The 16675-nt window shown below is 38.3% G+C and overlaps 2 protein-coding genes across 4 annotated transcripts in view; both read left to right on the plus strand.

The window, feature by feature from the left end:
* Positions 1-16675, plus strand: part of eapp (e2f-associated phosphoprotein) — a 503058-nt gene that overhangs the window by 290954 nt on the left and 195429 nt on the right. The window lies entirely within an intron of this gene.
* The window catches only part of LOC144688675 (dysbindin), a 57749-nt gene continuing 55856 nt past the window's right edge, over positions 14783-16675 (plus strand). The window contains exons 1-2 of one of the 3 annotated variants that reach the window (XM_078555507.1): positions 15230-15490; positions 15680-15851. In XM_078555507.1, coding sequence (XP_078411633.1) covers positions 15815-15851 — 37 coding nt within the window. In that variant the 5' untranslated portion in view covers positions 15230-15490; positions 15680-15814. Of the gene's footprint in view, positions 15856-16675 lie in introns of all 3 variants that reach the window. The other 2 variants (XM_078555506.1, XM_078555508.1) reach the window with 2 other exon arrangements.

Here is a 16675-nt window from a genome sequence, read left to right on the forward strand (position 1 = left end):
CTATTACCGAGCTATTGCCGACCAAATTAATGTGCCTGCATTATAGACCTATTATTGATCATGTTAATATGCCTGTATTACGGACCTATTACTGACCATATTAATGTGCCTGGATTAATGACCTATTACTGAACATATTAATGTGCCTAAATTAATGACCTATTACTGACCATATTAATGTGCCTGCATTACCGACCTATTGCTGAACATATTAATGTGCCTACATTACTGACCTATTACCGAGCTATTGCCGACCAAATTAATGTGCCTGCATTACTGTACTATTGCTGAACATATTAATGTGCCTCCATTACTGACCTATTCCTGAACATATTAATGTGCCTACATTATAGACCTATTATTGAACATGTTAATATGCCTGTATTACGGACCTATTACTGACCATATTAATGTGCCTGGATTAATGACCTATTACTGAACATATTAATGTGCCTAAATTAATGACCTATTACTGACCATATTAATGTGCTTGCATTACCGACCTATTGCTGAACATATTAATGTGCCTGCATTACCGACCTATTGCTGAACATATTAATGTGCCTACATTACTGACATATTACCGACCTATTACTGAACATATTAATGTGCCTGGATTACTGACCTATTACTGAACATATTAATGTGCCTACATTATTGACCTGTTACTGAACATATTAATGTGCTTACATTACTGACCTATTACTGACCATATTAATGTGTCTGCATTACCGACCTATTACCGAGCTATTACCGACCATATTAATGTGCCTGCATTACTGACCTATTGCTGAACATATTAATGTGCCAGCATTACAGACCTATTACTTAACATGTTAATGTGCCTACATTATTGACCCATTCCTGAACTTATCAATATGCCTACATTATTGACCTATTACTGACCATATTAATGTGCCTACATTACAGACCTATTGCTGAACATATTAATGTGCATACATTACTGACCTTTTGCTGACCATATTAATGTGCCTACATTACTGACCTATTGCTGAACACATTAATGTGCTTACATTACTGAACTTTTACTGAACATATTAATGTGTCTGCATTACTGACCAATTACTGACCATATTATTGCACCTGGATTACTGACCTATTACTGAACATATTAATGTGCCTACATTATTGACCTATTACTGAACATATTAATGTGCCTACATTACTGACCTATTACCGAGCTATTACCAACCATATTAATGTGACTGCATTACTGACCTATTGCTGAACATATTAATGTGCCTAAATTACTGATCTGTTACTGAACATATTAATGTGCCTACATTATTGACCTATTACTGAACATATTGATATGCCTACATTACGGACCTATTACTGACCATATCAATGTGCCTGGATTACTGACCTATTACTGAACATATTAATGTGCCTACATTATTGACCTATTACTGAACATATTAATGTGCCTACATTACGGAATTATTACCGACCATATTAACGTGCCTGGATTACTGACCTATTACTGAACATAATAATGTGCCTACATTACCTACCTATTACTGAACATATTAATTTGCCTGCATTACCAACCTATTACTGAACATATTAATGTGCCTTCATTACTGACCTTTTCCTGACCATATTAATGTTCCTGCATTACCAACCTATTGTTGAACATAGCATTGTGCCTGCATGATTGACATTTTACTGACCCTATTAATGTGCCTGCATTACCGACCTATTGCTGAACATATTAATGTGCCTCCATTACTGACCTTTTACTGACCATATTAATGTGCCTGCATTACTGACCTATTGCTGAACATATTAATGTGCCTACATTATTGACCTATTACTGAACATATCAATGTGCCTGCATTATTGACATATTACTGAACATATTAATGTGCATACATTACTGACCTATTTCTGAACATATTAATGTGCCTACATTACCAACCTTTTACTGACCAAATTAATGTGACCTCATTACCGAACTATTGCCGAACATATTAATGTGCCTGCATTATTGACCATTTACTGACCATATTAATGTGCCTGCATTACTGACCTATTACCGACCTATTACCGACCATATTAATGTGCCTGCATTACTGAACTATTACTGAACATATTACTGTGCCGACATTACTGACCTATTACTGAACATATTAATGTGCCTACATTACTGACCAATTAACGAGCAATTACCGATGAGATTAATGTGCCTGCATTACTGACCTATTGCTGAACGTATTAATGTGCCTCCATTACTGACCTATTACTGAACATATTAAGTGCCTACATTATTGACCTATTATTGAACATGTTAATATGTCTACATTACGGACCTATTACTGACCATATTAATGTGCCTGGATTACTGACCTTTTACTGAACATATTAATGTGCCTAAATTACTGACCTATTACTGACCATATTAATGTACCTGCATTACCAACCTATTGCTGAACATATTAATGTGCCTGCATTACCGACCTATTGCTGAACATATTAATCTGCCTACATTACTGACGTATTACCGACCTATTACTGACCATATTAATGTGCCTGCATTACTGACCTATTACTGAACATATTAGTTTGCTTATATTATTGACTTATTACTGAACGTATTAATGTGCCTATATTACTGACCTATTACTGAACATATTAATGTGCCTACATTATTGACCTATTACTGAACATATTAATGTGCCTACATTACTGACCTATTACCGAGCTATTACCAACCATATTAATGTGCCTGCATTACTGACCTATTACTGAACATATTAGTTTGCTTACATTATTGACCTATTACTGAACGTATTAATGTGCCTATATTACTGACCTATTACTGAACATATTAATGTGCTTACATTACTGACCTATTACTGAACGTATTAATGTGCCTACATTACTGACCTTATATACACCATATTAATGTGCCTGCATTACCGACCTATTACCGACCATATTAATGTGCCTCCATTACTGACCTGTTACTGAACATATTAATGTGCTTACATTAATGACCTATTACTGAACGTATTAATGTGCCTACATTAAAGACCTATTAATGATCATATTAATGTACCTGCATTACCGACCTATTGTTGAACATATAAATGTGCCTGCATTACTGACCTATTACTGACCATATTAATGTGCCTGCATTCCCGAACTTTTACTGAACATATTAATGTGACTGCAATACCTAACTATTGCCGAACATATTAATGGGCCTGCATTACTGACCATTTACTGACCATATTAATGTGATTGCATTACTGACCTATTGCCGACCTATTACCGACCATATTAATGTGCCTGCATTACGGACCTATTGCTGAACATATTAATGTGCCTCCATTACTGACCTCTTCCTGAACATATTAATCTGTCTACATTATTGACCTATTATTGAACATGTTAATATGCCTACATTACGGATCTATTACTGACCATATTAATGTGCCTACATTAATGACCTATTAATGAACATATTAATGTGCCTACATTACTGATCTATTACTTAACATATTAATGTGCCTACATTATTGACCTATTACTGAACATATTAATGTGCCTACATTACTGACCTATTACCGAGCTATTGCCGACCATATTAATGTGCCTGCATTACTGTACTATTGCTGAACATATTAATGTGCCTCCATTACTGACCTATTCCTGAACATATTAATGTGCCTACATTATAGACCTATTATTGAACATGTTAATATGCCTGTATTACGGACCTATTACTGACCATATTAATGTGCCTGGATTAATGACCTATTACTGAACATATTAATGTGCCTAAATTAATGACCTATTACTGAACATATTAATGTACCTGCATAACCGACCAATTGCTGAACATATTAATGTGGCTACAGTACTGACCATTTACTGAGCATGTTAATGTGGTTGCATTACTGACCTTTCACTGACCATATTAATGTGCCTGCATTACCGACCATTTACTGACCATATTAATGTGCCTGCATTACCGAACTATTGCTGAACATATAAATGTGCCTGCATTACTGACCTTTTACTGACCATATTAATGTGCCTGCATTACCGACCTTTTACTGAACATATTAATGTGACTGCATTACCTAACTGTTGCCGAACATATTAATGTGCCTGCATTACTGACCTTTTACTGACCATATTGATGTGACTGCATTACTGACCTATTACCGACCTATTACCGACCATATTAATGTGCCTGCATTACTGACCATTTATTGACCATATTAATGTGCCTGCATTACTGACCTGTTACTGAACACATTAATGTGCTTACATTATTGACCTATTACTGATCGTATTAATGTGCCTACATTAATGACCTATTAATGAACATATTAATTAGTGTACATTACTGACCTATTACTGAACATATTAATGTGCCTACATTACTGACCTATTACTGAACATATTAATGTGCCTACATTATTGACCTATTACTGAACATATTAATGTGCCTACATTATTGACCTATTACTGAACATATTAATGTGCCTACATTACTGACCTATTACTGAACATATTAATGTGCTTACATTACCGACCTATTACTGACCATATTAATGTGTCTGCATTACCGACCTATCACCGAGCTATTACCGACCATATTAATGTGCCTGCATTACTGACCTATTGCTGAACATATTAATGTGCCAGCATTACAGACCTATTACTTAACATGTTAATGTGCCTACATTATTGACCCATTCCTGAATTTATCAATATGCCTACATTATTGACCTATTACTGAACATATTAATGTGCCTACATTACTGACCTATTACCGAGCTATTACCGACCTTATTAATGTGCCTGCATTACTGACCTATTGCTGAACATATTAATGAGCCTCCATTACTGACCTATTGCTGACCATATTAATGTGCCTACATATTTGACCTATTATTGAACATGTTAATATGCCTACATTACGGACCTATTACTGACCATATTAATGTGCCTGGATTACTGACCTATTGCTGAACATATTAATGTGCCTAAATTACTGACCTATTACTGACCATATTAATGTGCCTGCATTACCGACCTATTGCTGAACATATTAATGTGCCTGCACTAGCGACCTATTGCTGAACATATTAATGTGCCTACATTACTGACATATTACCGACCTATGACTGACCATATTAATGTGCCTGGATTACTGACCTATTACTGAACATATTAATGTGCCTACATTATTGACCCGTTACTGAACATATTAATGAGTCTGCAGTACCGACCTATTCCCGACCATATTAATGTGCCTACATTACTGACCTATTACTGAACATATTAGTGTGCTTACATTATTGATCTATTACTGAACGTATTAATGTCCCTACATTACTGACCTATTACTGAACATATTAATGTACCTGCATTACTGACCTATTACCGAGCTATTACCGACCATATTAACGTGCCTGCATTACTGACCTATTGCTGAACATATTAATGTGCCTACATTACTGACCTATTACTGAACATATTATTGTGCCTACATTACTGACCTATTACTGACCATATTAATGTGCCTGCATTACTGACCTATTACCGAGCTATTACCGACCATATTAATGTGCCTGCATTACTGACCTATTGCTGAACATGTTAATGTGCCTACATTATTGACCCATTACTGAACTTATCAATATGCCTACATTATTGACCTATTACTGAACATATTAATGTGCCTACATTACCGACCTATTGCTGAACATATTAATGTGCATACATTACTGACCTTTTGCTGACCATATTAATGTGCCTACATTGCCGACCTATTGCTGAACATATTAATATGCTTACATTACTGACCTTTTACTGAACATATTAATGTTTCTGCATTACTGACCTATTACTGACCATATTAATGCGCCTGGATTACTGACTTATTACTGAACATATTAATGTGCCTACATTACTGACCTATTAACGAGCTATTACCCACCATATTAATGTGCCTGCATTACTGACCTATTGCTGAAGATATTAATGTGCCTCCGTTACTGACCTATTACTGAACATATTAATGTGCTTACATTACTGACCTATTACTGACCATATTAATGTGTCTGCATTACCGACCTATTACCGAGCTATTACCGACCATATTAATGTGCCTGCATTACTGACCTATTGCTGAACATATTAATGTGCCAGCATTACAGACCTATTACTTAACATGTTAATGTGCCTACATTATTGACCCATTCCTGAACTTATCAATATGCCTACATTATTGACCTATTACTGACCATATTAATGTGCCTACATTACCGACCTATTGCTGAACATATTAATGTGCATACATTACTGACCTTTTGCTGACCATATTAATGTGCCTACATTACTGACCTATTGCTGAACACATTAATGTGCTTACATTATTGAACTTTTACTGAACATATTAATGTGTCTGCATTACTGACCAATTACTGACCATATTATTGCGCCTGGATTACTGACCTATTACTGAACATATTAATGTGCCTACATTATTGACCTATTACTGAACATATTAATGTGCCTACATTACTGACCTATTACCGAGCTATTACCAACCATATTAATGTGCCTGCATTACTGACCTATTGCTGAACATATTAATGTGCCTAAATTACTGATCTATTACTGAACATATTAATGTGCCTATATTATTGACCTATTACTGAACATATTGATATGCCTACATTACGGACCTATTACTGACCATATCAATGTGCCTGGATTACTGACCTATTACTGAACATATTAATGTGCCTACATTATTGACCTATTACTGAACATATTAATGTGCCTGCATTACTGACCTATTACCGACCTATTACCGACCATATTAATGTGCCTGCATTACTGAACTATTACTGAACATATTACTGTGCCTACATTACTGACCTATTACTGAACATATTAATGTGCCTACATTATTGACCTATTACTGAACATATTAATGTGCCTACATTACTGACCAATTAACGAGCAATTACCGATGAGATTAATGTGCCTGCATTACTGACCTATTGCTGAACGTATTAATGTGCCTCCATTACTGACCTATTACTGAACATATTAAGTGCCTACATTATTGACCTATTATTGAACATGTTAATATGTCTACATTACGGACCTATTACTGACCATATTAATGTGCCTGGATTACTGACCTTTTACTGAACATATTAATGTGCCTAAATTACTGACCTATTACTGACCATATAAATGTACCTGCATTACCGACCTATTGCTGAACATATTAATGTGCCTGCATTACCGACCTATTGCTGAACATATTAATCTGCCTACATTACTACCTATTACCGACCTATTACTGACCATATTAATGTGCCTGCATTACTGACCTATTACTGAACATATTAGTTTGCTTATATTATTGACTTATTACTGAACGTATTAATGTGCCTATATTACTGACCTATTACTGAACATATTAATGTGCCTACATTATTGACCTATTACTGACCATATTAATGTGCCTGCATTACTGACCTATTACTGAACATATTAGTTTGCTTACATTATTGACCTATTACTGAACGTATTAATGTGCCTATATTACTGACCTATTACTGAACATATTAATGTGCTTACATTACTGACCTATTACTGTACGTATTAATGTGCCTACATTACTGACCTTATATACACCATATTAATGTGCCTGCATTACCGACCTATTACCGACCATATTAATGTGCCTCCATTACTGACCTGTTACTGAACATATTAATGTGCTTACATTAATGACCTATTACTGAACATATTAATGTGCCTACATTAATGACCTATTAATGAACATATTAATGTGCCTACATTACTGACCTATTACTTAACATATTAATGTGCCTACATTATTGACCTATTACTGAACATATTAATGTGCCTACATTACTGACCTATTACCGAGCTATTGCCGACCATATTAATGTGCCTGCATTACTGTACTATTGCTGAACATATTAATGTGCCTCCATTTCTGACCTATTCCTGAACATATTAATGTGCCTACATTATAGACCTATTATTGAACATGTTAATATGCCTGTATTACGGACCTATTACTGACCATATTAATGTGCCTGGATTAATGACCTATTACTGAACATATTAATGTGCCTAAATTAATGACCTATTACTGACCATATTAATGTGCCTGCATTACCGACCTACTGCTGAACATATTAATGTGCCTGCATTACCGACCTATTGCTGAACACATTAATGTGCCTACATTGCTGACGTTTCACTCACCATATTAATGTGCCTGCATTACCGACCTATTACTGAACATATTAATGTACCTGCATAACCGACCTATTGCTGAACATATTAATGTGCCTACATTACTGACCTTTAACTGACCATATTAATGTGCCTGCATTACCAACCTATTGCTGAACATATTAATGTGCCTACATTACTGACCTATTACCGAGCTATTACCGACCATATTAATGTGCCTGCATTACTGACCTATTGCTGAACATAATAATATGCCTACATTACTGACCTATTACTGAACATATTAATGTGCCTACATTACTGACCTATTACTGACCAAATTAATGTGCCTGCATTACCGACCTATTACCGAGCTATTACGGACCATATTAATGTGCCTGCATTACTGACCTATTGCTGAACATATTAATGTTCCAGCATTACAGACCTATTACTGAACATGTTAATGTGCCTACATTATTGACCTATTACTGAACTTATCAATATGCCTACATTATTGACCTATTACTGAACATATTAATGTGCCTACATTACCGACCTATTTCTGAACATATTAATGTGCATACATTACTGACCTTTTCCTGACCATATTAATGTGCCTACATAGCCGACCTATTGCTGAACATATTAATGTGCTTACATTACTGACCTTTTATTGAACATATTAATGTGTCTGCATTACTGACCTATTACTGACCATATTAATGCGCCTGGATTACTGACCTATTACTGAACATATTAATGTGCCTACATTATTGACCTATTACTGAACATATTAATGTGCCTACATTACTGACCTATTATCGAGCTATTACCAACCATATTAATGTGCCAGCACTACTGACCTATTGCTGAACATATTAATGTGCCTCCATTACTGACCTATTACTGAACATATTAATGTCCTTACATTATTGACCTATTACTGAACATATTAATATGCCTACCTTACGGACCTATTACTGACCTTATTAATGTGCCTGTATTAGACATATTACTGAACATATTAATGTGCCTACATTATTGACCTATTACTGAACATGTTAATGTGCCTACATTACGGACCTATTACTGACCATAGTAATGTGCCTGCATTACCGAGCTATTACTGAACATATTAATGTGCCTACATTATTGACCTATTACTGAACATATTAATGTACCTGCATTACCGACCTATTGCTGAACATATTAATGTGCCTACATTACTGACCTTGTACTCACCATATTAATGTGCCTGCATTACCAAGCTATTACTGAACATATTAATGTGCCTACATTTTTGACCTATTACTGAACATATTAATGTGCCTACATTACTGACCATTTACTAACCATATTAATGAGGCTGCATTACTGACCTTTCACTGACCATATTAATGTGCCTGCATTACCGACCATTTACTGACCATATTAATGTGTTTGCATTACCGACCTATTGTTGAACATATAAATGTACCTGCATTACTGACCTTTTACTGAACATATTAATGTGATTGCATTACCTAACTATTGCCGTACATATTAATGTGCCTGCATTACTGACCTTTTACTGACCATATTAATGTGCCTGCATTACTGACCTGTTACTGAACATATTAATGTGCTTACATTATTGACCTATTACTGAACGTATTAATGTGCCTACATTAATGACCTATTAATGAACATATTAATGTGCCTACATCATTGACCTATTACTGAACATATTAATGTGCCCACATTATTGACCTATTACTGAACATATTAATGTGCCTACATTATTGACCTATTATTGAACATGTTAATATGCCTATATTACGGACCTATTACTGACCATATTAATGTGCCTGGATTACTGACCTATTACTGAACATATTAATGTGCCTAAATTACTGACCTATTACTGACCATATTAATGTGCCTGCATTACCGACCTATTGCTGAACATATTAATGTGCCTGCATTACCGACCTATTGCTGAACATATTAATGTGCCTACATTACTGACATATTACCGACCTATTACTGACCATATTAATGTGCCTGGATTACTGACCTATTACTGAACATATTATTGTGCCTACATTATTGACCTGTTACTGAACATATTAATGTGTCTGCATTACTGACCTATTGCTGACCATATTAATGTGCCTGCATTACCGACCTATTCCCGGCCATATTAATGTGCCTACATTACTGACTTATTGCTGAACATATTAGTGTGCTTACATTATTGACCTATTACTGAACGTATTAATATGCCTACATTAGTGACCTATTACTAAACATATTAATGTACCTGCATTACCGACCTATTGCTGAACATATTAATGTGCCTACATTACTGACCTTTTACTGACCATATTAATGTGCCTGCATTACCACCCTATTGCTGAACATATTAATGTTCCTACATTATTGACCTATTACTGAACATATTAAAATGTGCCTGCTTTACTGAACATATTAATGAGCTACAATAAAGAGGACTACAGGATTCGCACCGTGTTGACTGGCAGAGTTATGCAGCTCGCAGATAGAACCGCCACTGGAACCGAAGATACTGAGCCATTGAAAGTTAGGATAAGAAGGTGCATTGTAGAGTTGAGTAGACAGCTGAAGGAATTGAGTTTCAAGGTGGGACAGCAGCGGGAAGTAGCAGGAAGGGAAAGAAGTGAAGGGGACCGGCTCCCCCAAGACATGATAGAAGTGAGGGATAAGCTAACAATTAAGGGGGCACTCGAATGACCTGAATCTACCCCACAATGGACAAGAGCGTTGCTGAATAATGACCACTCGTGGCACATCTATGTTTGGAAGCATTGATCACAGGAGAAACCTTATATATCAGTCTGTTTCTGTCAGCAGGAAAGCAACCAGCAGCTCAGTTAACTATTTTGTTTCAGACAAATCCTCAGAGCAATGGCAACCTGGAGGACAACAGCGGCAGTGATCACCCTCTTAACAGTAACACCAGCATGGGAGGCGCCCACCGTGAACATGAATAAAGCCACCCGTCTGCAACCGTCCAGGAGAGTATGTGCAGCTACCTGAAAGAGGGAGTGGAGAGTGGATAAGGAAACCTAGCTTTTGGTTTTCTCATAGAGTCACTACTGGTAGTCATAGTGTTATTCAGCTCGCGCATGGTATCTGTGTCCAACACAGGACTGAGTATTATGGTGGGATGACTAATTTGCCCCCATTTGTCTGGGAGCCAGGATTGAAGGGATAATATTGTCTAGAGCAATGTATAAATGTTATTAATTGGCTTGGTTGTAGCAATATGCGGTGTTTTAATTTGTCAACTTGTGCGTATCAGAAAGCCACTAAGTGCCCAGCTATCATGTCATACTTGAAAGCTCACAGATTCGGAGTGGTTGTTTTTACCACAACAGGAGAAAACAAGGAAATGGAGTTGAAGCTCAAGATCAGCCATGAGCCTATTGAATGGTGGAGCAGCCTCGATGGGTCATATGGTCTAATCCTGCTCCTATTTCTTGTGTTCTTGACTCCTTTCTAACTGAGTATGTAAAAAGCCAATAAGGGAAGATTCACTATTGGATCTAGTAATGGTGAACAAACCACAGCAGGTCAGAGAAGTAAAAGTAGGGGAACATCTACGCAATAGTGACCAGAGTGACTGACAATATGCTTTAAGATGATGATAGAGAAGAATGTAAATATGATGAAAATCCTGCTGTGCCTGCCCTGGGAGCGTTTGATGGGGACAGTGTAGAGGGAGCTTTACTCTGTATCCAACCTGTCCTGTCCCTGCCCTGGGAGTGTTTGATGGGGAGAGTGTAGATGGAGCTTTATCCTGTATCTTGTTCCATGCTATACCTGCCCTAGGAATCTTAATAGGATAAGGTAGTTCAGTGATTCTTAACTGGGGCCCCATAGTTCCCCTTGAGGCCTGCAAGAAGGTTTGAGATGGTCCGCACGTTGTGTGATCCCATTATTAGTCTCTCATGGTCTCATTAGTCTCTCTTGATTCACTTCACCACCACCTCTCTTGATTCCTCCGCTCTTGCTAAATTATCAGACTGCTTATCTGACATCCAGGACTGCATGAGCAGAAATTTCCTCTAATTAAATATTGGGAATACTGAAGCTATTGTTTTTGGTCCCTGCTCCAAACTCCATTCCCTAGCTAGTGGCTCCATCCCTCTCCCTGACAACAGTCTGAGATTAAGCCAGTCTGTTCACAACCTTAGTGTCACATTTGGTCCTGAGTTGAACTTCTGATCTCATATTTGTGCCATCACTAAGACCGCCTACAGTATTTCCACCTCCATAATATCACCTGACTCAGCTCATCTGCTTCTCTTCAACCTGTGTTAATAAAAAGCTGAAGGTGTTATCACAGCTTTCCTCAAACTCGGAGCTTTATATCTCTGGCAATGTGCTTCTCCGATGGCGTCTAAGTAGGTCTAGTCTGGGCACTTGTCTCCATTGAGTGGATTCCCTAGCTAGTTGTGAAGGGGTGGGGGATTTATGGTGGTGAATCAGGTGGGGGAATTCACTTAGGACATTTTTTGTTTCATTGTTTTCCTCATGTATCAATCCTCAATTAGTGGTATGGTTAGTTCGACCAGCGTATTGGGTTTGTTATGGACAGGAGAGAGATGTGGGATAATTTTCCCACTGACCACGGCAAGATGTATTTTTGAGAAGGACTGTTTTAATCCCTTGAGTGTTGCGACTTTAAAGATCAGATACAACACAGGCTTTCTGGTAAATTTAAGTCAAAAGATAAACATTCCATTTGTACAAGTCCCTGGAATATAATCACAGCACACACACACACACACACACGTCATGGACAGGAGGGGGTTTAAGTTAAACATCCCTGATTTCTCCTCTCACCACCCCTCCATAAACAGAAAGGTGTTTTTGATTTCTGATTTCCCCCTCTATAAGTATTTTCCCCAACCCCTCAGTTTTGGAGAGATCCAATCCCCTATTAATAACCCCACAGCAAACTAGAAATAGGATAAAACCAGAGGGTTAGTTTATTTTACACACACTCGAAATGTGGGGAGGGGGTGTCATTATGTAACCCACCCCTGTGCACTCATACAGTAAAAGGGGGATAAGGGAAAGAAAGAGGTAAAGGGCACAGGCCACAGACAAAATAAGAATTATTGTTTCATGTGAGTCCAGAGTTCAGAATAAGACCAACGGTGTATTCCTTCAGAGTCAGCAGGCTTGAGACAGATGCTGGATAATTCACTATTCCAGTAAAAATGACTTCCATGATGAGATGGGCCTGTAGGGAGGAATTAGTTTTGTAGGCACAGCTACAGAAGTTCAGAAGTCCTCATAGAAACAGTGTAGGTGAGGGCCAGGCAATTTAAACCTGGACAGTGCTCTGGTTCTGTTGCTGTTTGGTTGATGGAAGATGACAGACTACCTTTGTTCAGTACCACTATTACAGGCTCTAGCAGATTGGGGGGCGGGGCTCATGTGATATAACTCACACTTCTCCAACTTGATTTGGACAAAGGATGTATATTCCTCGCCTGGACTCTTGAGGTGGTTAATATTTCATCCATTAATAAGTTCAACAGAAGTTTTCAGGGCCCTTTGTCCTTGCAGGTGATTGTCTTCATTGGTCAGAGCCTAGCCTTAGTAATGTAAATGGTCTTTGTACGATTCCTTGGGATTTGATCTCAGCAGTTACAAGGGGCATTAGTGCCTCTTTAGAGATAACAAGGTTGCTGCTGTTTCTGAAGGCCAGAAATTCCTTTTGTCTGAGTCATAGTCGGTCCTGGCTTCAGTCATTTTAAAGCCTTAATTTTATAGATTAACCAGGATGATATATATATCCTAAGACCTCACTCTATATTTTTATAAATTTATAAAAATATAGAGTGAGGTCTTAGCCTTCTGACAAAAAAGTGATTACAAAAAAAGAGGTAGCATGCAACGAATTTGAGAAAATTAGTGATATTTTAGTCCTTCACGGTGATGGTCAGAAAGTTGCAGGCCTGAGAATTCTCTCTTTTGCTTCACTGAAGGGAAAATTAAGGTTGGAGGTTCTGGGTGATGAATTCACAATGGTACTCCAAGCAATAGCAGTTTTGGGGCTTTTCCAGTCAAAATTGGTCAAGACCCTGTGTTGAAGAAATATGATCAGCTGGTAAAATGAATTAGCCCCACTTCCATGACCATGGTGAATTTTCCAGATTCCAGAATTTTTCCTCCCTTGTGCTGGGCAAGATGGCTTCCCTCTGACCTTTGTATCCATGACTGACCTACTGGGCTGCCTTTGTGGATTAATAAGGTATTTCCTATCACACCAGTTTCTGTCATGTGGCAACAGTATCAATGATTCTATTGTCCATACAAATGGGTTGATGGCTAAGCAATTTGTTACACAATGGCGGATGTTTGATATCCCATCAACATTCCCGTTATGAATTGCCTCCGAAATGTCTTTATTTATAATCCCATCTTCATGGGGCCACCATGTCTAACAGCCATTCTTACTTTAAGGTCTCTTCAATTGAAGTGGAGAGGGGTGGTCAGCAACACCTCGGTGGATAGTTTGCATTCTAACTGACTTCCATGAAATCTGTTGCGAGATATGTCTACCCCTGTCTGTACAGAAACCACAAGAGGTTACCTGACCCCCTGGAGTCCATTTTGTAAAGGTCAATTGTCTATATTCTGTGCTCCTTTAAAAATTAAAAATGTCCATCATCTTCATGTGTACACGGGCATATGATGCGATTGTAACAATCGATATATTCACTGTGTTACAGAGTCTCTCTGGTTATTTTCATCATAAAGGAAGGGATGTGTTATTGGAAGCAAAAAACTGTGAAACCTAGTTGTAGAATCTTTACTTTTTATCTAACCCATGCTTTATCTGAAATCGTTTGATGGGGTATTGAGTTTCTGAAACGGAAGTTTCCAACATGCCCGCATTAATATCTCGCACCTTGATAAGGTAAATAACTGGGGTATTGTGTAAGACCTGTGATTGTAGCTGTGTCACAATAAGTGGGTACTTCCTCCTGTGTTTTCACAGTGTTACTGTTAGAGATACCCCACAAGAGTTAACAGCTTTTGGAGAGTATCTGCAGACTGGAGTGATTTCAGGATCTGGCGATCAGCCTCCCTTCACATACTGCAGCAGCAGCGGGGGTGAGCGCAGACGACAAGGAAAGGTTCATTCTTGAATCTGACCCCAGGCATGCTCAATAAGGTGGGTTTACAATCAGAACCAACGGCCTTGAACAGCCCGAAGCAGTTTTGAGCGCTGAGTGTTTGGTAAATACTGTGGATGGTGGTGTGCATCAGGCAGCACCCCCTCTGCAGTGGGGTTGAAATGGTTGGTGCCACAGTGATTAGCTGCTGATGTTCGAGCCTGTGGTTTATGTCCTGTCATTGCCAGTGTGTGTCGGACGGCAGAGCAGCAGCACAGCCACAAGCTCCAGAGGTCTCCGCCTGGCTCTAGAGATGCTAATCGTCACAGGCACCTGCTAACCGGACCCTGTGGAATTCAACACTTCACTCTTCCTGTTTGGAGATGTCCGGTCAGGGACCAGCCAGCAAGCGGACCCCCTGTAAGTAAGAATGACCTCCCTCCAATTGTACTTTGATTGCACAGAAAGGCTGGATCATTGGAAAGGAATGTTGAAAGATAACTAGGCTGAAATCTCATAACAGAGGCTGAGAATGATGCAGTCATTAACCCCCAGCAATCCATCAGGCATCAGATGCATGTTAGAGCAGAGACTAGAGCTGAAGCAGTGTGTACATGCTTTGTAGCCTTGGCTGTCATCTTGCAGCTTGGAGAGAATATAGAACTCAGGCTGTGTTAGATTTTGGGAGACAAACATCATCACACCATGGCACAGTTAAAATCAGATAGTCAAACTTCATAACTCATCCCACCATACAAGTATACCTGGACAAGCTATGGTTAATGTGTGTTGTGTGTGGAAGTGATTGCACTGGGTAGGTACAGTGCTGTGGTGAATACATTGGGTAGGGACAGTGTTATAGTGAATACACTGGGTAGGGACAGTGCTATAGTGATTACACTGAGTGGGGACAGTGATATAGTGATTACACTGGATAGGGACAGCCATATAGTGATTACACTGGATAGGGACAGTGATATAGTGATTACATGTCCAACATCTACAAGGCACAAGTCAGGATTGTGATGAAATACTCCCCACTTGCTTGGATGAGTGCAGCTCCCACAACACTCAAAAGCTCGACACCGTCCAGGACAAAGCAGTCCGCCTGATTGGCACCACATCCACAAACATTCACTCCCTCCACCACCTACACACAATAGCAACAGTGGGTACCATCTACAAGATGCACTGTAAGAACTCGCCAAGGCTCCTTAGCACCTTCTAGCACCACAACCACTGTC

This window comes from Cetorhinus maximus, chromosome 13 (genome assembly GCF_964194155.1).
Source record: "Cetorhinus maximus chromosome 13, sCetMax3.hap1.1, whole genome shotgun sequence".
NCBI lineage: Eukaryota > Metazoa > Chordata > Chondrichthyes > Lamniformes > Cetorhinidae > Cetorhinus > Cetorhinus maximus.